Source organism: Branchiostoma lanceolatum, chromosome 19 (genome assembly GCF_035083965.1).
Source record: "Branchiostoma lanceolatum isolate klBraLanc5 chromosome 19, klBraLanc5.hap2, whole genome shotgun sequence".
NCBI lineage: Eukaryota > Metazoa > Chordata > Leptocardii > Amphioxiformes > Branchiostomatidae > Branchiostoma > Branchiostoma lanceolatum.
Window position 1 is genome coordinate 5,163,848 of NC_089740.1, and position 25,140 is coordinate 5,188,987.

Sequence of the window (25,140 nt, forward strand, 5' to 3'; positions counted from 1 at the left end):
CTGACAAGAATCTGAACTGACAACTTTGTAGATTTTAGGCGGATTGTGATTGTTGTCGACAGTTGTCGGGTGATCTTCGAGTTTCGTCGTGCATTATTTTCAGGTTAGTGGCAGTCCTTTTTAGCTTCACACACACACACACACACACACACACACTCAAGGCAGGTCTAGATCTGTGATTGTTGTCGACAGTTGTCGGGTGATCTTCGAGTTTCGTCGTGCATTTTCAGGTTAGTGGCAGTCCTTTTTAGCTTCACACACACACACACACACACTCAAGGCAGGTCTAGGGCTGTATAATAAAGTTTTGTTATGCATGCAGTTTTAATTCTTGTCTTTGACGAGTTGAGGAATTCATGTCACTCAACGAGTGTAGATAGACCAAGGAGGTAACTTGGATAGACAAAAGCTGTGTCTCAAGGAGGCAAACTTGTCATTCAAAATTTTCAGTGAGTTCTCACATCACAACAACGTCGTATTTTTGCATCATAGACGTTTCTATGCATTGTGATAGTGTTGTTTGAACTAATCATGTATAGAAATGGCTAAATAAATTGACTTTCAAAATCAGATTTTTCGGACCCTAATATTGCTTGGGTTTCCTTAAAGGATTTGTACTGTTGTATCTTCAGAATCTGCTGTATTCATTAATCTAACAACATGAACACCAACGCTGAAGTCACTCTGCAAACTATCGAAGAAGCTGCCCGTACGTTGGCTGGTCACGCGATAAGGACCCCGGTAGAAACCTGTGAGACTCTAGACTTGTTGGCGGGAAGAAAACTCTTCTTTAAGTGCGAGAACTTCCAAAAATCAGGTGCCTTTAAGGTAAGTCTAGACCTGGGTATCAGGACGTTCCGACATCTCAAGTTCACCCCATCCGGCTCCGAATCAGGCAGGTAGTCCCACGACCAAAAAAAGTGAGGGAAGGGTTTTGAGCGTATAAGTTTGAGTTCACATTTCTCATATTCTGCTGCGAAATGACATTAAATGCTAACGTGACTGAAAAGCGTAGGAAGTGGTGTGTGTTAATTTTGGGTGAAAATTGATTTCGGGCCAGAGCCTTACTTCCTGGTACTAGTATTCCTCCGCGGTGTGATGTAAGGTCGTTCACGATTCCGAGTACGCATGCGCAAGGTCAAAGGTGAAGGTCCCTGACTTGTAAACAGTTCTCGTCCCGACAGTTGTCTCGATGTGTATAAAAATGTCCAAACGTGTTTTGTTTTTGTCTCAGTGGCCTTCACCTTCGAAACAATTCATGTCACTGCGCATCCGTACTCGGAATCGTGAACGACCTTACATCACACATGACTTCGGTTGGGGAGGTCGCATTGAGGTCAATGGCGCCGAATGGCAGCCGCCCAGACCCTTACGACAGTTCCACAAAATGCAATTGTGGAAAAAAATATGTATCTGTTGTGTATTATGTGAACCCTGTAAACCCTGCATCAGTTAGAAATGCTAAAATCCTCCCACACCATAAGGTGTATAGGGCGGTGCCCATCTCCGTTTCATAGCCCTGGGCCACACTGTGGTGCAATCACTGCAGCAGGGGGCTGGTTCACTGGCAGTGGAGTGTGTTTAACTTCCATACTATTTCAGAAGTTTGCACCATTTTTATAAAGTCTTTGATATGACTCAATGCGCCTCTTGACCAGAGGTGTCCTATCCGGGGCTTACCCGGGCATCAATTCAGCACTAAAAAGGCTGCCATTGCAAGGGTAATTTCTGACCAATAAAAGCCCTTATTTTTCTTCTTGTTGTCATTGATTTATAGCCAATGTCATTGATATTTTCCTGCAGTTTCGTGGAGCCTTCAACGCTGTGTCCCGATTGGTCCGTTCAAATGAACCGACTCAACGCGAACTACATGTGGTGGGTGATAGTAGCGGGAACTACGCATGCGGACTGGCCCTGGCAGCCCGGCTCTGCGGAGTTAGTGCCCACGTCGTTATGCCAAACAACGCTCCAGAGTGCAAGAAACAAATTGTGTTATCGTACGGGGCCACTCTGATACAACGGGAACGACGGCAGGTAATGATGAAATGAGTTATGACGACAACAAACAAACAAACAAACAAACAAACAAACAAACAAACAGGATGATTGTCAATTACTACTAAGCTAGAGTTCGGAGACCTCATACCTCCATGAAATATTTTCATGGAGGTACCCACATACCAAATATCATCACAATCCATCCATACGGTCTTAGATTATGCTGACCACACACACACAGATAGACAGGCAGGCCAAAAACTGTACCTCCATTTTTATGGAGGTAATGCTAGTAATAAGTATTAAGCTGAAAAGTCGTCCCTAATGAAGTTTCTGATTATGCAGTAGGAGTTATTTTGCATTTTCTCAAATGATATATATGATCAGTTTGATTTTAAAACATGTATTTTTCTTCAGGATTTTCCCCAAACCATAAAGCAGGTACAAGAGATGACAGGAGCGGTCTACATCTCCGGCAGTCAAAATCCTGACGTCATATCCGGGCAGGGAACTATGGGATTGGAACTTCTCCAACAGGTACGTTAGAGACAGTTTGTGGTGTTCCACAGTCTACTTGGTATGTGTGTCTGTTATACAAAAACTACCGTGGCCGGCATTTACAATGAGCAACATGCCTACGCAATACACCTACATTGCCTGTGCAACACACCTACTTCGCTGCTGCGTAACATACCTACTTTACATGAACTACCGTGGCCGGCACGTACAATGAGCAACCATTCCTTTTTATTTTGCAGGTCCCTGACTTGGATGCTGTTATAATGCCAGTGGGTGGTGGAGGGATGCTGGCGGGCGTCTCAATGGCTATCAAGGTACATATCTACCCTTCTTTTTCTTTAGCGGTGCCGTTTTGAACACATAAACTACGGACAGCTACCGATTGTTTGTTTATCGACTTTTAAATAGCTAAAAGCCGGTTCTTGGTTGTGCCTGCGCATGCATGAGGTCAAAGATGAAGGCCCTTAACTTGAAATAGTTCTTGAAATGTCTCAGGGGCCTTCAACTTTGCCATATTAGCCACATCCATGGCACTGCACATGCGCAGTTTAAACCATGAATCAGCTTATTCAAAACCCGATTTGTCCCCCAGTCCATCTGTCCCGATGTTCGCGTTTACGGAGCCGAACCGGAGGTTGCGAACCAAGCGACCCTTTCTCTCCAGAATGGCGAGCGATTTGTCTACTCATATGTGCCGCGGTCTATCGCTGACGGAGTCGTCGCTGGCATCGGTCCAGTGACGTGGACGTACATCCGCGACAATGTTGACGACATCTTCACTGTTACAGAGGACGAGATAAAGGTACGGAAGAGCACTATCCAATATACATGTACTCCGTCCCTGAGGCGTCGCCAAAAATACAGAGACTCTTTTAAACGTCATAATTTCCCTTATAGGTTAGAGGCTGGCAACTATATAAATTTGCATTTCTGCCTATTTTGACCCGCTGGAAAATATCCAATTGAGAAATCATAGTCACACCTGACAGTGGGGACGACTAGCGGTTAATGTCATTATTGTAGCACCGTACTGGAATGATAACTGCAATATTGTTTTGAAATGCTAGTCGGCGCTTTTGACCTTCCACCACAGTGACGGGCTCAGATTCCAGTACGCAAAAGGAAAGACCTTAGAAAAGTACTTACCTGCGATTCAATCTTTAAGAGTCACGTTCTGATAGAAAGCCACAAGGATCTAGTTGATATAGAGAGAAAAAAAGAACTTTAATTTGCTCAGCCTGTCTAGATGACTCTTTTAGCAGCCTTTTTACTAGTCAGACCACTGGAAAAATAACTGAACGTTTGTTATGAATGTATTCGTCTCATCTCTTCAGATATTTACCGTAAAGCAGTAGTTATCAGTCAAAGATAACACTTGAGAAACATATTATTCACGAAAGTATCCGAAATCTCTACAGGCTTTTCTAGATAAAGAAATCCACGGGAATTCATACTCCTTCCGAAACCATCCAACCCAATCATCATTGAAATGGTGGGACTTTTTATTTTCCACTGCTTTTAAAGAATAAATGAAACCCCGCATTAATATTGTAGACTTTCGTAGACCGGAAACGTTCGTCGCTTGTATCACATGTACTAAGTATATTTATGTTTCACTTAATGTTCGTGCATCGTCGTTTATTGTTGTCAACTTGCAATAAGCCTACGGGCATGGATTTGCAGTAAATTTCCATATTTGTCTTGTTTGTTGTCCCAGAATGCCATGCGGCTGGTGAGTGAGCGGATGAAGTTGGTGGTGGAACCGTCAGGTGTGGTGGGCGTGGCCGCAGCTTTGAGTGACAGCTTCAGGGCACGGGCGGTAGGGTTCAAGAACGTCGCCGTCATCCTGTCGGGAGGGAACGTGGATCTGCAGAAACTTCCGGAGCTACTACTGATGTGAATTTGTGTTTGATCTCTGAACACATACACACACTGACAAGCGCGAACACACATACACATACATACACACACTGACAAGCGCGAACAAACACACATACACATACATACACACCGTGACTGACAAGTGCGCGCACACATGCACACACACACATGCGTGCATACAGACACGCACACATACATATAGTACATACACGCGCATACACGTGCTCACACACACACACACACATCATGTACGGGCACACATACATACACACAGTACACACACACACAAACGCACGCACACACATACCGTTACACATACAAGCGCATACATACATACATTCACACACACACACATGACACACACGCACGCAAACACATAGCATTACTCACATACACATACTCCAACATACATACATACATACATACATACATACATACTTACATACACGCACACACACAAACACACACACACTCGACAAGCAAAAGATGAATGACTGTACAGCGAGGCTCCCTTGCGGAATCCGTAAGAAGAAACTTCAGGGTGAAAATAGGAAAATATATTTGAAAATGTTTAGACGATAGAAATTCCCCCAATGTTTGAAAGAACCCATTCTAAACCCACACTATACACTCTTGTATTAGGTTAAGATTAGCCCTTAGATATATATAGAACTGTAGTTATGTACCCACGTGAAAAAGCTACCTATTTGCTATATATAGATTAGTTCTTTAGCGATAGTTCAACTGTCATGTGCGCAAGTTGTAACGTTACCAGTTAGCAATATTGTCGCGCAATAAAGTTCTTCTTCTATGTTATGACAAACATCCCAGCTGCTGACACCGCCATTTTTATCCTGATTCATCCTCCACTAGGGGTTACCCGAGTACAAGTCCCTCGTAAAACGTACCATTTTCGCCTCTCCGATCTGCCATTCCAGATAATAGATCTTCTCGCCTCATAAACCGCACGGGACGCTTCATAACGTTTAACTTCCGCCCTGCGTTCTTTAACGGTCCTCCAATGCATTGCATCTCCGCTATAGATGTTATATGGTTTCACTCTTACATATGTTTTTATGTGGTATACAGGTTTATGACTACCATATAATATCTACTGATATAATTCCACCAGGGTACATAATTCCATTGCCCTGAAAAGATATGTCCAAACAAATCTCCAACCCAACGTCCCCAGTATAATACACTCTTTTATAAACTGTGCATACCTGGGATCTCTCAGACCCACTGTTCTTGAAAGTGACGGATTTATGTGACCCACCGGATTACACTGCACGAAATGGCCTCGTATCCCGGCGTATACGTACAGGGATTCCTCCGGAAATATTCCATATCCCGGTGCGGATTTAGCGTATCCGTTAATTTTATCGGATACGCTAAATCCGCACCGGGATATGGAATATTTCCGGAGGAATCCCTGTACGTATACGCCGGGATACGAGGCCATTTCGTGCAGTGTTATGTTAATGACGGTTATATGGCTTCACTCTTACATATGTTTTTATGTGCTATAGTTTAACGACTACAATATAACTTGATAGAATATGTACTTATTTCATAAAACAGTCACCTTTGGGAAAGACATAAACATGTTACTTGCCTACTTGGCGATTTTAGAATCATAAACAATTTAGTAAAATATACACATTAAAACAGATAGGAAAAATGCAACGTCGCTCTTATTCTATTCAATGGTGAGACATTAACAGAAACCAACAGCGATTTATTAGGGAAAGAAATATCATATATTTTCTACTACTTGAATTGTACCTCGTATAAGGGAGAGAAACGAACATGTAGAAACACGAAAGAAGAAACGTATGTATTCGTTCTAGGATTTCGCCACTTTTATTGTTTAGCAAATGAATAGAAATATGCATTAAAACACAAAGGAAGAACCATTGCTATATTACTGTATATATACTTGAAAAAGAAATATCGTTTAACTTCTTCTACTTTTGTTGTACCTCGTATAAAGAAGAGAAACACACACATTGGAATACGAAAGAAGAAACGTATGTATTTATCTTATAATTTCGCCACTTTTATTGATACAAATGAATAGAAATATGCCCATTTAAACACAAAGGAAGAATCATTGCTATGTTAATGTATGTATACAGTTAATGATGTGCAAAATAACGGTTAGAGAAGAGAGTTCAACACAGCTGTGACTGAAACCATCAGGGACCTGCTCTTAGAAACGGTGAGGAATATTAAATATTGAAATATATAGATATTTGTCCACATTCTAGACCAATTCAATATTCGTCATTTTAACCCTTATGCGTACATTTGGGGTCTACGTGGACCCCAGCACAACATTACTTTTAATATGCTTGAATATTGATATTTGTCTGCGATTAATTTATGTATTATAATTTATCAACTTTTGAAATCTGACAGTACGGTAGTTTGTGTGTGATGTTCTGTATAGCTTTTTGGGGATGACATTCTATTTAGAAAGAAGACTTATGCAAATTCCGTTTGGAGAATTTTTGTTTTCTATATTCAAGAAAATATGATAAAGGTACAGGTAAACACAAAAAGTACAGGGAAACAATGAACTACATTTCCCTGATATTTTAGTTAGTTGTCACTCGTAAAGTTGTCACTAGAGATTACTGCGCTTTACGCATTTATAGAAAAAAACATGGCCTCTCGTTTCTGTAAATCAAGCGGGTATCTCACTGTATCTACGGCACGTTGGCGGCGTTGCTGCGTCCTAAATTGGATCTATGTTACCCTTAACTTTATAATGGGAATATCATGCAAAACGTACAAGTATGACTAAAAAGTCAACAAAAAACACAAAGTGTAAAAAAATTCATTTTTTATCGATAAAACTCGTTGAGTGCTTTGTCAAATCTCTCGATTGCAGACAAGTCGCCAACGTGCCGCGGGTCCAGTGAGATACTACCTGTTTAACTTAACCATCTACCTGCTACCTAACCCTGTAACCAATACAAATGTGGTGTCAAAAGGCTACTCGACATGGAGACGGTTAAGTTTCAAAATAACGCGTAGACTTCGCTGTACCTCAATTTTCAAAAATTTGGATATTTATCTGTACCTGATATATATATTCGATTGGCCAAACAATAAACTAAAACAATAAACTCAACTGTATTTTTAGACTTATACTTGTATTCTATTACTAAATCTGTATTGTAAACTTGTATTATTTAGTGCCACTATCCTTCAATTTTGGATGCCCCGCTGTGGGAAAATGAAATATACTTTATGGCATTCCGTTGATTAGGCTGTTTATGTTCAGAGTCGTAAAGCTTTCAACGTTTGTCGTTTCGTCACAAATCATAGCTGAGTACCTTGTAACCGTGTTGGAAGTGAAATACGGCGAGCTGCTTTAAGTGACAATTCATTGCTATAATTTCAGTGGATAATGTATATGCTCTTAAATATGGTTGCAACGAAACAAAACACATTTTCTTTAATGATAGTAGTATGGAATAAAGATTTATTCTATTCATATTCAGTTACTATACCATTTCATCATCACTTTCAACTTACAACACTGCAATACAAACCTTTGTGGACCATATGATATCAACATACTCGTGTTTTTAATGAGACTCAACATTTGGAAACTAAAAGACGGAATATCATCCTTATATACAGGAAGAGGACCTTGTACGATACGCTCCGTCAAAAAGTTGTATGTGAGCGCATGCGCAAATGGTATCGATCATACAGTAAACTTGACCATGAACATAGGTTGACGGACGTGAAGATTTTATCATGACCTTGTGTGCCCGCAGCCAAACGCGACCGCAAACGTGACGAAACTTGACAATAAAAATCTGAGTAGATTGTGGCTTATCTCCTTTGCGTTTGTGGCCGCTGGTGTCGAGATCAATGATATGAGTTTTATGATGATGGTAGAACTGAATCTCCAAGCAGATGCTTGGTGTTGATTTTGTACGATATTTTCTGTGGTACCGTTTTTCTAGAGTCCACCGGGCCTTCATACGGGGACATGGATCGTAGAATTCGGCCAAAAAAAATGAATAATTGGCTAGTAGAGTCAGTCCACAGCAAGGTTAACATTTTCCCCACTACGCCTGCAAATGAAACCCTATGTGGCCAAATTCCATGGCAAATATTCTCTCTACAGCCGGCGTAGTCTAATAGTCTGGTAGAGACTACTAGCTGTTTTTCTCAGACTTTGCGCTTTCGGAATAAGTTTATTGCAAATTCATGCCCGTATAGGCTAATTGCAACTTTACAGCAATAATGGCGATGTACGAACATAAAGTGAAACATAAAGCATATATGTGGTACAAATGACGAAGCTTAAGATTAAACTACGTTGCTAGTCTACGATAAGTTTCTATATCTACGATACCAATGCGAGATTTGACTTCTTCTTTGAAAGCAGTGGAAAATAAAAAGTCCCACGTTTTCGATATTGAGTGGCTTGGGTGATTTTAGAAGGAATATGAGTTTCTGTGGATTTCTTAATCTAGAAAAGTATAAAGAGATTTCGGATACTTTCGTGAATAATCTGTTTCTTTCGGCTTCGAATTTGGGATATTCACAGATGAAATGTATTTCACTTTCCAATACAATGTTCTTTTCTAGTTTTATCTGTTATTCGGAGCATGATTTGATTACATCTAAGATGCTACGGCATGTCCAATGCTTTACTGCACAACTGCAACTATCTCAGCCGATACAAAATACAACTAGACTGTGAACATCAGTCGCTAATGCTTTAATACACATCCAGACTGACCCTCCGACCCCTGTATTGAATGTATTATGTAAGAACCCCTGTAGCGGCGCACAAGAAATGTTTAATTCATAAGACGGCGTACTTTTGTTCCGTGCGCCCGTTGGTGACCACCTGCTCAAAGCGTGTGCGAGGGACAACAACAGACAATAGACCGAACACCGCTTCTCCAAACAAGCGTGAGAACAGGGTATAGCCGGACATGTAAACTTCTATATCTGACAACAAGACGAGATACGAACGTGTTCTAGTGACGAAATCCTACAGTTTGGACCGCTGCCATTGTTTGAGGAAGGATCCCAACAGAACAAAAATTGGTAAGCTATTTTCCAACTTTTGATTTTGTGTGGACTCTGAGATTTCTACATTGTAGGTTTTTGCCGTTGGGGTTCTTGTATAGTTTGCTCATGCCAAGCATCATATGATATAATTCAATGCTGACATCTATGATATATATAACTGGGCTGTGTGATATGTTATTTTTGTACAGGCCAGATACGCACAAGATACGTATACGTGAATATTTTACAGGATTTATCAGTATCCGTCAACGGTTTTTGAACAACCCATCTGTTTTATAATGCGAGCTACCATGTTTCCGTCCATATGGTCTCGCACACACGCGCAGCTGTAGAATAGAGAAAAAATACATTTTGTCACGTTTTTAATGCTCGATAAAGAATTCATTGTCAGTGACCCACAAATCAAGACGGTCTGAATATGCGGTAGACCACATTTGTCTAAACTACAGCTGGTATACAGTTATTTTCGTAGACATACCCATGTTGTTTTGTTGATGAATGTTGGACATCCAAGATACACCAAATGACAGTAGCTCAAGCAACTAGATAACTTGGTTCTGAGTTGTTTCTTTTAGTCACCGAAGAAAGACAGTAGATGCTGTCTGAAACGTGTGATTGTTTCCAAATTTTATCCAGTTGCTTGAGTAACTGTCATTTGGCGTATCCACATGCATGTTGTTTTGTATACGGTATAATATGCTGTATTCTAAGATTTTAAACACGGCGGATATACTTTATTTGCTTGCTTCGCGATATTACAAAACATTTCTGTCAAAAGTGATAGTTTTTGTGTTGATTTTTGAGGTATCGTAGGATAGAATTTTTGATGTTTTTTTTTTTTTGGTCCTATTTGAAGGGTTTATGGCAGTTTTCGCACCGTTTATTCAAAACTTGGATACAGATATTTGCATGAAAATGATGTTTTCCTTTTTTCTTTGTTGTTGATCTCCCAAAAGCCCCAATGATCCACTGTTTCTGAACAAAAGGTGTAATTAAAGGGACCTCGTGGGAGGGGGAATTAGGTGGTATCTTGTTAAAACAGGGCGGGAATAATTAATCGTACTGTCAAAATCAACTGTATAAATCTCATTATCCCACATAAAGAAAAGAAAAGACGTGATTTTTTCTATACGTCAGTTCCTATTACAGTTTTGTATTTAGTAGATAATATGGATATTATAAGAGGACCCCAGGTGTCAAATGTTCAATATCTTTTCAAGTAATAATTAATCGTACTGTGAAACTTAACTGCATAAATCTCTTTGTTCGATATAAAGAGGAGAAAAAGAGGTGATTTTCGTCTATACGATTTTATACACGTGTTCCATACTTTAATGGCTTAGAGTATTGGAAGAGTCAGTTCGATTACAATTTTGTATATAGTAAATAATCTGGATACTATAAGAGGACCCCAGGTGTCAGATGTATGATATCTTTTCCCGTTATAATTGTTCTTTGGATATGATTTCATAATAAAACCTCATTGGCGGCAGAAGTACTTTTGCATGATATTACAACATGCTTGCAATGTAGTTTATTTCCCAGTTTACGTACAGTTGAAATTTGTTCATTTTTTCGTCATCTTATTGAAAATCAGAAAACTTTAATAATTTCATGATACCAGTATTTGGATTTTTTGAAGAACAAATATGATGTATTTCTATACATGTCGAAATTAAAGAGAGTAAAGAAATAATATTTCTTTCCAAGCAAACTTTAAAAGATCAATTATTAAGTTTAAATGATCTTCTTTTTAGACGAGGGGGTGGAAAAACGTTAAAATAACAAAGAAAAGACGTGAAATCGGTCATTAATGGGAAATTTGCATGTGATTCATAATGGCGAAATTGACACATGGGTGTAAAAGACCAGATGTGTCCTGGGAACGACGTCGCACGATTCCAGGGTACTAATGACCACTTCTGTCGTCCACTGACAAAACCTGGTCGATAATTGGCCAATATTCCAACTGTGATTATTTGAAATGTCTTCACAACGGTCACGGGAAGTATTTTATAATGCTGGAAACTACCCCTAACCAGATGGTATTGACAACAGTTTAGCCGACGTCCATTGTTAAAGCCCTAATGGGAAATTGAAAGCGAATCTCATGCCCGTAGCCAGGGGGGGTTCGGGGGGTTCGGACGAACCCCCCCATTGGCTTGAAGGTCCACTTTCACAGGCTTGAAGGTCCACTTTTTAATGTTCAAGTTTTTTTCAAGGTGGACTTTTTTGTATCACCAGCAATGCCACTGAGGCTAGGATCCTAGAAAAAACTTTGTCTCTGATTTTTCCTCTGAAATTCTCTCAAAAACACAGGAAATGCCCTTTCAGAAGGTTCAAGGGTCCACTTTTTAACGTCCAAGGGTTTTTTTTCAAGGTGGATCTATTTGTATCACCAACGGAGCTGAAATCCTAGAAAAACTGCTAACTTTGTCTCTGATTTCTTCCTTTGAAATCCTCTCAAAAACACAGGAAAAGCCATATCAGAAGGTTCAAATTTTAAAATTTCCCGGGGGGGCATACCCCCGGACCCCCCTAGGAAGCTCGCGCCTGCGGCGCTCGTTTCACGCCTACGGCGCTCGCTGGTCCCTTCAAAATTAAAAAGAACCCCCCCCCATTCAAATTCCTGGCTACGGGCATGAATCTGTTGAAAATTTGGGGTGGATAATTTGGAATTTGTATCGCAGTTGGTGTTCAAACAAAGGACGTTTGCTAGAGAAAAGGAGATTATGTCGCTGCATGTTAAACCTGGAGGGAGCTTCGGCTATTTTCGGTTGTTTTCGCTGTCTTTTTGCTCATTTCGTGAATGGTGGCAAACGCCCATTGGAAATCTACAAAAAGGCTCCAACGATATTAGCCTGGGTATCATCCTACGTAGTATTAAACCACAACGGAGGATGGTACAGGCAAGAGCAATATACCAAAACGCACTGGAAACAGCCGAAGCACATGATAGAAATATAATACTATAAGACACTAGAGAAAGTTGGAGCTCATAAAAAAGAAAAGATTCAATTCTTTCAAATAAGAATGTCAGAGAATTTCTGTCCAAAAAGAATGCTTCTTCCGTCTTGAATTACTAGTAAGTTGAGTCGCACAAACTTGTTTAGCCTTTGCTCAATCCGATTACTATCGGGGCCCCTACACACGCTACCCTGAACAAAGTCGGATTTTTTTCAGGATAGAGTCAATTCCACATTACCGAGAGGGTGTTTGTTGCCTTTTGTTCTAACATTTACAAAACCTTTGTAACAATCTATGTGAGATAAGTAACTGTTAAGAACAATTTCCAACATTTATTTGATGTTCTAAATATTTTCTGCTGTGTTCCAACAGGTTAAACAAATTTCCAACATTGAACACATTATTTGTATTAGTTTCTAAACTGTTGCAACATAGATTGATCATTTGTTTGAACATGTTCCAACATTCTACAAATATGATATAACTGTGTCAGTGGGCTGGGAACAGGGCAATTCACACATCCCTTCAAAGTATAGGGGATTAGGCCTAGGTGCCATGCATAGACACCTAAAGACAAAAGAGTTGCCAGTGTCCAGACGTGAAATCTAAAAATATACAGAGGCAGACAATAGAGCGTGATTAGCACCTACTTTTATGGGGGCAATAACCCAAATCTACCATTTTGAGAATGATGCAAAATGTTGGAACATGTTCCAACAGTAGAACAATCACACAGATCTTTGAAAACTGTTCTAAATAAAGAGATATTTGTGCAAATACTTTCATAATATTTCCAAAATATATAGATGAGTTCAAACATGTTCAAACTTTCATTTCTAATTGTTTGAACGGTCTGGAATTATTTTGACTGAAATAGTCTTTTCTCTAAAATTGTTCAAACTTATTAGCAATATCATCTGAAAACCCTCTCGGTGACATGGAATTGACTCTAGCGAGAATTGAAGTCCCGGTAGTAATCGGATGACAACCAGGCTAAAACATGCACATTTTACGCCGAATATATTACACTAAAAATACAGATAACGTTAACGCGTATACAGATACAGAAAAGGGCTTTCAGTGACTGCATAATGCCCTTGGTCCTTTACCATCAGACTTCACCTAACGGTTTTTCCTCAGATCTTTGACCCAGGAGGCGTCTCACCGCCCAATTATACATCTCACCGCCTCAAGTAATTCTTAACACAGTAGATAAACCCCTACTTATCGACCCACTCAAAAATCGATGTAATCGTTTGCTAATCCTCCCATTTCCAAGTGTGGCTAGGCCATGATAGCTGTAGTTATTCTCACGGTATTAAAGGATTTGTATTCACTCCCGGGTTCGAATCCTCTGACATGACACCGGTGTTGTGCCCTGGGAAAGCAATATTAGGGTCCGAAAAATCGGATTTTGGAAGTAAATCTACTTAGTCATTTCGATACAAGATTAGTTCAAACAACACTATCACAATTTCTAACTACGTCCTTGAGGCTAAAATACGACGTTGTTGTGATGTGAGAACTCACTGATTGTGAATGAAAATCGTGGCCTGAGTTTTTGTAGGCTCGAAAAACTAAGGGGATCATCCTACGGCACGATTTTGTTTGGTTTTAAAATGCTCAAAGTATGAAGTTATCACGCAAATGTGCTAGGTTATGTTAGTAAATGTCACTACCATAAAGATTTCAGCTTTTTTTCATTTCCATTTTTTGGCCCTAATATTGATTCGGTTGTCTTTCCTCAAATGGACACCTAAAATGGGCATCTGACTTTGGTTGGGGAGGTAAAAGGCGGTGGAAGGAGAGGGCTGGGCTCCGCCATCCAATACCGTGCCCTAGACACGGTGGATATCAACCCACTGCCCCTACGGCTTCAAAAAGGCCATGGGACTAAAGACCCCCTCTCACTGGACCCGTGGCACGCTGGCGGCGTCGCTGCGTCCTAAACTGGATTTGTGTTACCCTTGACTTTATAATGGGAATATCATTCAAAACGTACAAGTATGACCAGAAAGACAACAAAACACACAAAGCTTAAAAAGCTTCGTTTTTTGTCGATGAAATTGGTTGAGTGCTTTGTCAATTCGATCGGCCGCAGCGACGCCGCCAGCGTGCCGCGGGTCCAGTCAGAGGGCGAGGGGCTTAACCTTTCATTAAAGGATTTCACTCGGTGGTTTAACCATTGGATTATAGGATTTCGCTAGATGAGAGACGCCGCATTGAGGAAAGACTTCGCCTTGGTGGCGAGACATACTTATTGATACTCAATAGTCATTTCCTCAAGAAAGGAAACTATTAGAAACACAGATCAAAGGCTTCCTTGAGGACAGGATTAAAAACCTCGTTACTTACTCTGCTGGAAATACTTATCATTAACCCTCGCATTGGTCTTAAAGATTGCCGTGAGGTTTAAGATGGTGTAGATCTTAAAGGTGGTGGTGTCTTTTCTTAACGATCTTCTTGGCTGGTAAGATATTGGATGATTTTTTTTCCTTTCAATTTACTTTGTTCTCCAGAGCATCTGTTTAAAACTTTTGCGCTTCCATACCAGCCACGGACAAATTGTAGGGAAGGAAAATGGAAAAAAAAGAAAGAAGGATAGATAGATAGATAAGTAGATAGATAGATAGATAGATAGATAGATAGATAGATAGATAGATAGATAGATAGATAGAAAAATAGATAGAGAGAGAGAGAGAGAGAGAGAGAGAGAGAGAGAGAGAGAGAGAGAGAGACTTCACCCTAGCCGCAGACAAATTGGAAAATGGAAAAGAGAAAAAAATGAAAGAAAGAAAAATAGAAGAAAAGGACAAAAGAAAGGAAAAGAAACAAAAAAGAAAGAAGGAAAGAAAGAAAGAAAGAAGGAAGGAAAGAAAGAAAGAAAGAAAGAAAGAAAGAAAGAAAGAAAGAAAGAAAGAAAGAAAGAAAGAAAGAAAGAAAGAAAGAAAGAAAGAAAGAAAGAAAGAAAGAAAGAAAGAAAGAAAAATTAAAAAGAGGGTATCTATTTGATCCCACTAAATACTGCGATGATTTCAAATGCTATAAGTACCTGTAAATGTCGAAACAACAAAGATTTCGTCACCCAGAATATTTTCTCGGACGAAATCATACATTGAGCACCTTTTTATTCCTGTAGCGTACTTTGTTGTCATTCACCCCCATACCCGAGGTCATTCTACAAACCTTTAGCCTCTTGCATTATTTATGTCACCGTCCCTCTCACAAATAGCTAGGAAATTGTGATGAAAAAGAATGATATGATCAGTGAAGAAGTGAACTTTGAATCCAGATGTACTTAGACTTGAACTTCAAGTCGGTCTTATGCCTTTCAAGTAGCTAAGCCGGCGAGTGGTGTCATGACTTTTCGTTCTTCAAGTGACGCACGGGCGCCGAGGATCATTTCCAAAGTTAGACCGTCGCTTCTCAACTTAAAAGTTTGCTTCGAATATTGGCCCCACCTTTAGCTTTCACTACATCCACAGAATGTCAAGCAACCGGCCAAGATATTCTTTCTTTTGCAAATTGCAGCTGAATATCCTTTGAAAAATATCAAACAATTGCAAAATTGACCCCTGCAGTTTAAATAGATAGCCGCTAGAGGGCCAAACCCCACACCGCTTACTCTCTGTCCCTGGAGCTATCAGCACGTCGGTAGAACGTAATGCGTTTACGGTAATTAGCCTGCTATCTAAACACATTATAGCTGCTGAATCTATTTTGTTCTCTTTGGTCAACGTTACATCGGAGTAACAGCCGTTGCATAAGATATTTCTTTGGACACAACTAAATAAACCAAAATACGATATATTAACCTTACATACGCGAACACTACCTTAAACGCTTAAGTTCTGCCGACGTGCTAGAGCTACCTACCACTCAAAGACTACGACTTTATAGCATGTCCAGAACACGAGATAAGCTCCGCTGCAATACCGTAGAAAGCCGCTAGGAGGCCCATTATCGAACTTGACCTTTGTTTCCCCGACCCCTACCCTCATACTAGATATCATATAGATCCATCCACATCTTCCTGAATTATATGCTATCCCAAACACGCAAACAAGCACCAAATACATAACCTTCTTGTCAAAGGTAATAAAAATCCGAGTGCGCTTGATGTAGACTTAGATGCACACGATTTGAATCGTCGACGGTAGTAGATTGCACCCACGCTGTGATCTACCGCTGCAGTATTATATAAAGCCGCTAGGAGGCCCATTATCGAACATGACCTTCAATTTCCCGACCCCTACCTTTATACTAAATATCATAAAGATCCATCAACAACTTCTCAAGTTATGCTGTCTATAAACACACAAACATGCAACTAAAATACACCTATCTTCGCAAAGGTTCTAAAAATCACAGATGAACGTGCAAGCTGACATTGGCGTTCAAGTTCAGTGGCACTAGAGTGCACTTGATGTAGATTTAGATGCGCACGATTTGAATCGTCAACGGTAGAAGATTGCATCCACGCCGTGATATACAGCACACTTTACGGGCGCTTAAGAGGAGCATCGCGCTGGCCTTGAAAGGAAAGGTCGCAATAAATCGAGCTTTCGTGAAAAACGATGGTTGAGTTTTGAGTGATGTGGCGGCATCACAGGCCGTGTGGAGTGACCCGGAGACCGTTTCTGAGACGTTATTACATCTTAAATGTTGCAAGGCCTTCGTAATCATGATAGTCTATACGTAGGCCTCTTGGGATGGTCTAAACTAGGTTTAGAACATGCATATGGTTTGCATACCAGGACCGATGACATTACTTTTAAAGTTTCGAGTCGATGAATTTTTTTGCGGTCTTTACATTGTGACTTTCTCATGACTGAGCTAAAATCTTTTTCGCATATTGAAGTCATAGTAATGATATTCAGACGTTCGATTATCTCTGTAGCTCAATTAGTAGCAGCCTCACAGTTGAGCTCCTGGTTCCAATTAGTTGGTGACTGAGAGACCCCGGTTCGAATCCGAGTGGGGAAGGGCATCTTGTTTGGAGCTGCATTTGTCTTTCGGAAGGGACGTAACATGGTGTTCCCGTGATCGAGGAGGTGCCTAAAGCACGTTAAAAGGCACTACAACAGCCTCATTACTCAGACGGATACCTAATGGCTGTACTGACTTCAAATGTATAATTAATAAATGATAGTATTTTTCGATGTAAGAATATATTCTTATCTTTGTATCCTGTCTTACATGCATGCCAGAAAATATGACACCAAAATATAACAATAAGCATAGAGTCAACACTGTTTTATTATGATAACGGTGCTCAAAATGAAATTCTTTTAAATCCTCATTATTTCTGGGGTTTAAAATGGAGTATCCACCCCCCTCCCCCCAAAGGAACGTTAAGAATGATACATACCGCCCCGCTTGCCCTGATGCCCAATACTTAAACGCTTCCCAAAAGGGCGGGAAATTTATGACAGCAATTTCCCGGTATTACCAGATGCTTCTTCTGGGAACGATGCTTTATTACGCATGTTGCCAATGCGGTCTCGTTCCCATAATAGTCTGTTATTGCTATAATGTCGTCCAAAACGGACGTGAAAATAGTTGTGATACAATTCTACCTCAGATTGATAAACGTTAGGAAATATTTTTGATGAATTTCGCACCAGAATACATTTATATATGTTCTTATCTAGTTTTTACTGTCAAATTTCTTTTAGAAAGTTTCAGACAATATATTGCTTGCGTCGTCCAAAACGGACGTGAAAATAGTTGGAATACAATTTTACCTCAGATTGATAAGCGTTTGGAAACATTTTTGATGAATTTCGCACCAGAATACGTTTATATATGCTCATATCTAGTTTTTGTTGTCAAATTTCTTTTAGAAAGGTTTGGACATTATGGTGGTTGACTTTGTGTAACTGTAGACGGACTTGAACTCACTTCCAATTACGTTTCGCGTTACAGCAGAACAAAGAGTCCGCAGTAAGGATTGACGTCATTCGTCAATGGGAGCCACTAAAAGCTAAATGACGTCAATAGAGGCACTTAACATTTGTCAACAGCTCTTTTCGGCTTCGGTACTTTACTTACTGTTTCTCATCACCGTGTTTTTACCGTTGCCAAGAAGATTTTCGGTTGTGTTTGTGTGTGTGTGTGTGTGTGTGTGTGTGTGTGTGTGTGTGTGTGTGTGTGTGTGTGTGTGTGTGTGTGTGTGTGTGTGTGCGTGTGCGTGTGCGTGTGTGTGTGTGTGGGTATGTGTGTGTGTGTGCGTGCGTGTGTGTGTGTGACTGTGTGTGAGTACAATAACTCGAGAATTGTCTTGATACTTGTTATGTGGGTAGGTCTTAATGAGACCTCGAAATGAAAAAAAGATTAGCGTCTCATTAAGGTACTGCAGCAGGACTTCCGGTTTCGATATCTTTTTTTTTCCTTAAAAATTCAGAGGATGAACTTGATTCAAACCTTCTGATACCAAAGGAATTCGATGAAGGCAGAAAAGATACAACCCTTTACCATCAATATGGCATTATCTCGTTAAGGTACTGCAGCTGGACTTCCGGTTTCGATATCTTTTTTTTTCCTTAAAAATTCAGAGGATGAACTTGATTCAAACCTTCTGATACCAAAGGAATTCGATGAAGGCAGAAAAGATACAACCCCTTACCATTAATATGGCATTATGACTGATCAGTAAAATCTGTATCTCTATTCCCGGTCTTGCATTAATCCTTTTAGCCAAATTCTACTGTTTTAGCAAGAAAGGTGTCTAATGGAGAATACAATGCGATATACAGTCTAGAAGAAATTTGCAGGCATAGTAATCGTTGCGTTCCTTGTGTACAGTTCAGAAAAGAACAACTACTGCTGTAACGTTACTGAACCGGTGTGCGTTACTCTTACAACAGCACTTTTGTAGATTCGCCCTAAGCGTGCTACAGCTATGTCAATGTCACCGGCCTATCTAATCAATCTATCGACCTGGCCTTGTAACAAAGCGAAAGTGCGCTAGTGTTGATATTTCTCTCTGATATGCCAGAGCGTTGGTCGTCTGTGTACCATTGGCAGGTCGCCATGGATACCCAGGTATATGACGCGTCTAGCCGATAGAAGTGGGCGGTAACGTCAGTTCAAGAAGGTAGCTGAGTTTCTAAGGAACGTGGCTTCTCAGTGGTGACGTCTTGGGGTTTCCTCGTCTAATTTACGAAGGTACTACATGTTTCATAACTTGTGCGGTTGTGCTTTCACGTTTTTTTATATTCCCCTTCCAGTGGGAAGGGGGATATACTGTTTTTGCTTGCCTGTTCTTCTTCTTCTTTCTTCTTCTTCTTCTTTCTTCTTCTGCCAAAAACCAAGTAGATGTGCGGTGGTAGCTGTACTAATGGTATTGCAGCAAGTTATATGTACCTTATGTTACAATGTACGGATGTTATATTTGAGATGTAGGTACCAATAGGAAAGGTGAATACACCTGACAATAAATTATGCTAATGAGGACATCATTTGCATAATTTATGCAAAAACTTGTATTGCGTTTACAGTAAAAGCTGCAGATGTCATATTTGAGATGTAGATAAATGTAGGAAAGGTAAACACACCTGACCATGAATTATGCTAATGAGGACCTCATTTGCATAATTTATGCAGAAAGTTGTATTTTCCTTACCGTAAAAGCTACAGATGTCATATTTGAGATGTAGGTATCTGTAGGAAAGGTGAACACACCTGGACATAAATTATGCTAATGAGGACCTCATTTGCATAATTTATGCAAAAACTTGTATTGCGTTTACAGTAAAAGCTGCAGATGCCATATTTGAGAAGTAGATAAATTTAGGAAAGGTAAACACACCTGGCCATGAATTATGCTAATGAGGACCTCATTTGCATAATTTATGCAGAAACTTGTATTGCGTTTACAGTAAAAGCTGCAGATGTCATATTTGAGATGTAGATAAATTTAGGAAAGGTAAACACACCTGACCATGAAGTATGCTAATGAGGACCTCATTTGCATAATTTATGCAGAAACTTGTATTTCCCTTACCGTAAAAGCTACAGATGTCATATTTGAGATGTAGGTATATTTAGGAAAGGTGAACACACCTGGACATAAATTATGCTAATGAGGACCTCATTTGCATAATGTATGTATATCCCTTACCGTAAAGACTACGGATGGCATATTTCAGATGTAGGTACCTTAAAGAGAGGTGAACACACCTGTACATAAATTATGCTAATGCGGACCTCATTTGCATAATGTATGTATATTTTTAAGGTACCTTTTGATAGGCGTGCTCTCTCCAAGCAGATGTTTGTAACTTCACTATACAGTATATCAACTTGCTTTGTTTCGACTGTTTTCTCTTTACATATTTGTTCTGTATAGTCTATGGGAAATTGTGAATTCTTATTAGTTCAGTTACAAAGAGTACTAGTAACTATGTAATTTTCGTCAATACTACGTCTAACGTTATAATATAGCACCAGCACCCTAATTAAACAATCGGGCATTTTATTAAAAACTCTAACGGTTCTGGAAGGTAGATACATAAAAATGCAAACATACAAACATATCTAGGAAAGGAAAATCATCTTCTGGACTGAGATATCTTTGAACATTTTAGTTGTTGTTAAGTAATCTCCAAGCAGATGCAGAGAGACAAAAACATAACGTTTCTCAATCGCTCAGTTCCGCAGAGCAACCGGTATTTTTACCCTACGGAACCGGAAACTAGATAGACGTCACAACTTTGCCTTTCTATATCTGCTTGGAGATTAGGTGCTTTGAACGTTGAGAGAAAAACAGTCTCAGCTATAGCTATAATGTATGGAAATCTACATGGAAACATTTCGCCCCAAGCCCGGACTTGAAAATGGGAGGGGGTACTCTCTGAAGAAGATTGATTGGTTGAGGTTGAAGGCCGGGTGAAAAGTCTGCAAATACGCGTTTTGTTCGTGGATCAACTCTGCCACAACAGCGCCCCTCGCCTGACCCACCCACCCTTAACAAAACAAGCGGTGTGCCGTTTTAATTACCCCGCCATCTCTGACAGACACGGGCCGTGGTTCAGGGGCCCTGAAAGCGGGCCGATGACCGAAGGTACGCCCGGGTGTTTGTCTCGGGTCACGGCTGGTGTCCGGGTGCGACCCGCTGTTTGTCTGTTGTCACGGGAGGTCGGCGATGTGTGTACAAACTGTGTTGGGGTACGTGAGTCTCAGGCATGTGGCTCAGCCGTGTCATACGTACGGGAGAGTCATGTAATGGACGGATGGTGTTCAGGTACAGTCTGGAGAGATCAGGTGATAGCATTTTTTCCACATTTATCTAATTATGATGATGATGAATTGATGATACTAACTCTTTATTGCATAAAAACAACGTATGGCAATTTCTATTACTTCACAACAATCAATTATACGTAAGGCAAGGCAACCTTGCTTTTATGGACTCACTTTTTCATTTTTTCTTGTTGTTTAAATAGATAAAGTTTGCAACTGATAACAATGATCATGTCATAAGTGATGATAATAATAATGATGATAAGAAATTTAAGAAAGAATGAATGAATGAAAGCTGGAGAAAAATGAAACATAGAAAGAAAAAGAAACAAAGAAAGGCGGAGAAAATAAGAAAGATACAACGTCTATCTCTGACCGTCTACAAAACAATAGAAAGGGGTCCATTAGATTGGTTAGTAGATTTGGCTCGCTTTAAAACACCGGAACTCTAGTCTTGTGGCTGTATTGATAAAATCAATATAGTTATCCATGCCAAGCGGAAGATATAGTCACGTAACCAAAATTCTTTCCAAATCCTGGTCAGCGCCAAGCAGTGTATCCCTGGCAATGACTGAAGATTTGGCCAACCACCCAATTTTACCATCTTATCAACCCAGCCATATTTTTAGTCAAGACTCTCTGTTTTGGCACCATTGCAACGTCTTATAATAACGGATATTACGAAAAACATAGGTGCGACACAACAGCTGGTTTAGTGGGATAAAACATTAGATGACTCCACAGATGTTCGTATTTGCATGTTAAGGCGTGACGCCTCTCCCAAGCCTCGCCCCTGGGCCGCTGCCAAAATAAATGGGCTGTGGCTCGTAACTGTGTATGTGTCGTTGACAAAGCACGAACTTGACGAAGTAAAGCGTTGAAAAACACTCGTTCGGTTTACTCAACCCGTCTCTCTTTGTTTAGAGTCGCATCAACGGAAGTGTCAAAGTCAAAGCGTTTTCACGGATAGAAGAATAACAATGGGATAATACTTCTTAGAAGGCACGGTATTGTGCCAACATGACAGGTGATTCACAACTTGCGGTGAAGTGCAGAAAGGGGGTTCCTAACTTCCTGTTCTTTGTCATGCTTCCAAGTATATACTCTCCAAGCAGAGCTAGGATCGGCTTCGGCTAATGTTTTGCCATGTTTTAGGCGTTTTGTTGGGTTTTGTATTTTGTCCCGTTTGCCTTTTATCCGCCTGCCAAACAAAGAAAACGGGACAATATAAAAAAGCCCGACAAAGACGCATAAAACATGTCAAAAATCAGCCGGAACCGAACATCTGCTTGGAGAGTATCCAAGTACACCATAAGTGTAATGAACGCCCCGTGACGTCAAACGCGCGAAATTATATGAGGGAGCGCTGTGATTGGTCGGTTGTGTCTGGCGGGGAAACCCACACACTTCCGGTTTTGTGAAATCGACACATTTGGTTTGGAGACTCCGGCAGAACAAGACGTGACTTGTACAAAGACGCTACCAGAAAAACACATAAACCTTTACTCTTCGGTAAGTGTCTCTCTTTTCTAACTCTACGACAAAAGCCTTGATCTAAACAGCTTTCAAATTATAATCATTTTTGTAGATATAAAATCTAATACCGGGGTAAATTTGGTAACGTAAATTACACTACATAATTTTTGTCAAGGTAGATTTTCGAGCGTTGCACTTAAGTCCCTAAAGGTGTTATAAGAATGTGTCCGTTAGATCTTTAAGGAGATAGTGGTGCCGTAGGGATGTGTAGATTTGTTTTGCTCGGTAGGACGTTCTTGGAGTGATCTATTAGGGTGACATCGCTGGAAGCTCGTGGTTTGTCCAGTTTTGTTTGCTGTCTCTGTGTACATATACAGTGAGGTCGGGTTCCCTGAAAAGTAAAACACAGCCCGGGACCCTTCGAGCTCGAGCTGCGGTAAAAATCGAGAGGAAGCCCGCTAGGTTTCCTGCAAAGTCTCCGCTAAACTCGCCCCCCTCTTCCGACGAGATTCTGCAGATGTTAGGAGCCAGGCAAGTCTGTTAGTCATAACCGTTTTTTAGACCTTGCATGCAAAATACCATGTGGACCGTTAGTTTGGGTTTGGGGAGGGGGGCGAATGTATTTTTTTCTCACCCCATTTTCTTACAGTTTAAGCTACTTTTGTAACCTATTTTCTCACGCAACTAGGGCACAAACTTGGCTCTGTCTTACACTATTCCTTAAGTATTTTCTACTTCATCCATAGCATGGTTGCACACTTTTAACGCTACTTGTTTCGGGCTCTAGAAAGAACATTTTTGTTGGCTAGCCTCCAAGCCCCCTTGCCAGACCCTCCTATAGTTACAAGCTAAACTCTAAAGGCTATGTGTAAATTGTCTAGACAAACATACCCTACATATCCCTCAACCGTTAATCTTGGTCCCACCATTCCTTTAAGACTGTCATCCTTAAACTGCTATATTCTTATGTCAACAATGTTCTTATTAAAGTCAAGTTCAAAGTAATCGTTACTGATATTATGATGGGTTCTTGAGTTGTAAGTTGTTTGAGAAAGTTGGAGGGTTTTGATATTTGTTTTTGTGTGTTTCGGTCACTCAACGCTAGTCATGCATTCTCGGCATTGGGGGTGTTTTTTCGGTATGACAAAGGTAAATGTTCGGAACGAATGACCTACTATTTCTTGCGAGTGCTTGTTGTTATTGAGATTTTTTAGTTTTTGTTTAGAAATGTATGCTACTAGTCAAAGTGGAAGGAAAGCCAGTGTCTAAAAATCTAGAAAAGGTTTTAGAATATTTAAAAAAAAAGAGCGATGTTATAGAATAGATGCTTTAGCAAAGTAAAAGAAAACCTTGTGTCTAAAATATTTTTAGTTTTTTAGGTTTTAGATTATTTTTTTAGGTTTTAGATTATTTTTCAAAAAGAGTGATTCTTCTGTGTTATAGAATAATTTTTTTATCAAAGTAAAAGGAAACCTTGTGTCTAAAAATTGAGGAGAGGTTTTAGAATATTTTTAAAGAGTAATTCCTCTGTGTTAATGTGTAAATAAATGTCTTTGTCTCAACATATATATAACATATTATATACTGTAGTTGTTTTATCCTAAGTTTGTGGGATGTTTTAGTTGACGAACTGGCGAAAATGTCACAAAATTTTGGATTTTTGTCTGTCTAGGAATAGCTAAAAAATTTTCCTGTCTCGTGCAGTAAAATTCCCTTCTTTGACGGAAGTACGGACGCTAGAGAGAACCTCAGTCTATTTACACAGTTAACGAAAGTGACCTTGCCGAGTTGTTTTTATCAAGATACGGCGCAGTGTTTTGGTACAAATTGTAACTGAATTAAGCTGTCAACAATGATCCAAGGACGTCTATGTTAGCTCTTACATCAGCTAGGCAACCATTGTCTGAGGTCGTGTCAAACAGTCAAGATCTCGACCTTGAAACAGTCGAGATCTCGACCTTGAATTCTTTGGGAGCTAGG

The 25,140-nt window shown here is 40.0% G+C and overlaps 1 protein-coding gene and 1 long non-coding RNA gene across 3 annotated transcripts in view; both read left to right on the forward strand.

Annotated features, from left to right (window-relative positions):
• LOC136425101 (serine racemase-like) lies at window positions 1-4,689 on the forward strand. 2 transcript variants are annotated; one of them, XM_066413891.1, is made up of 7 exons: window positions 1-103; window positions 633-828; window positions 1,804-2,034; window positions 2,416-2,535; window positions 2,757-2,831; window positions 3,110-3,319; window positions 4,235-4,689. In XM_066413891.1, exons 2-7 carry the CDS (start codon window positions 661-663, stop codon window positions 4,415-4,417), a joined length of 987 nt encoding a protein of 328 aa, XP_066269988.1. In that variant the 5' UTR covers window positions 1-103; window positions 633-660; the 3' UTR covers window positions 4,418-4,689. The 2 variants fall into 2 exon arrangements, with proteins under 2 accessions (XP_066269988.1, XP_066269989.1); XM_066413892.1 differs by lacking the exon at window positions 1-103 and adding an exon at window positions 121-230.
• An 18,384-nt stretch (window positions 4,690-23,073) lies between these two features.
• LOC136425709 (uncharacterized) overlaps window positions 23,074-25,140 on the forward strand; it is a 29,638-nt gene continuing 27,571 nt past the window's right edge. Inside the window, exon 1 of the long non-coding RNA XR_010754112.1 lies at window positions 23,074-23,196. This is a non-coding gene — a long non-coding RNA (uncharacterized lncRNA). The remainder of the gene's footprint in view (window positions 23,197-25,140) is intronic.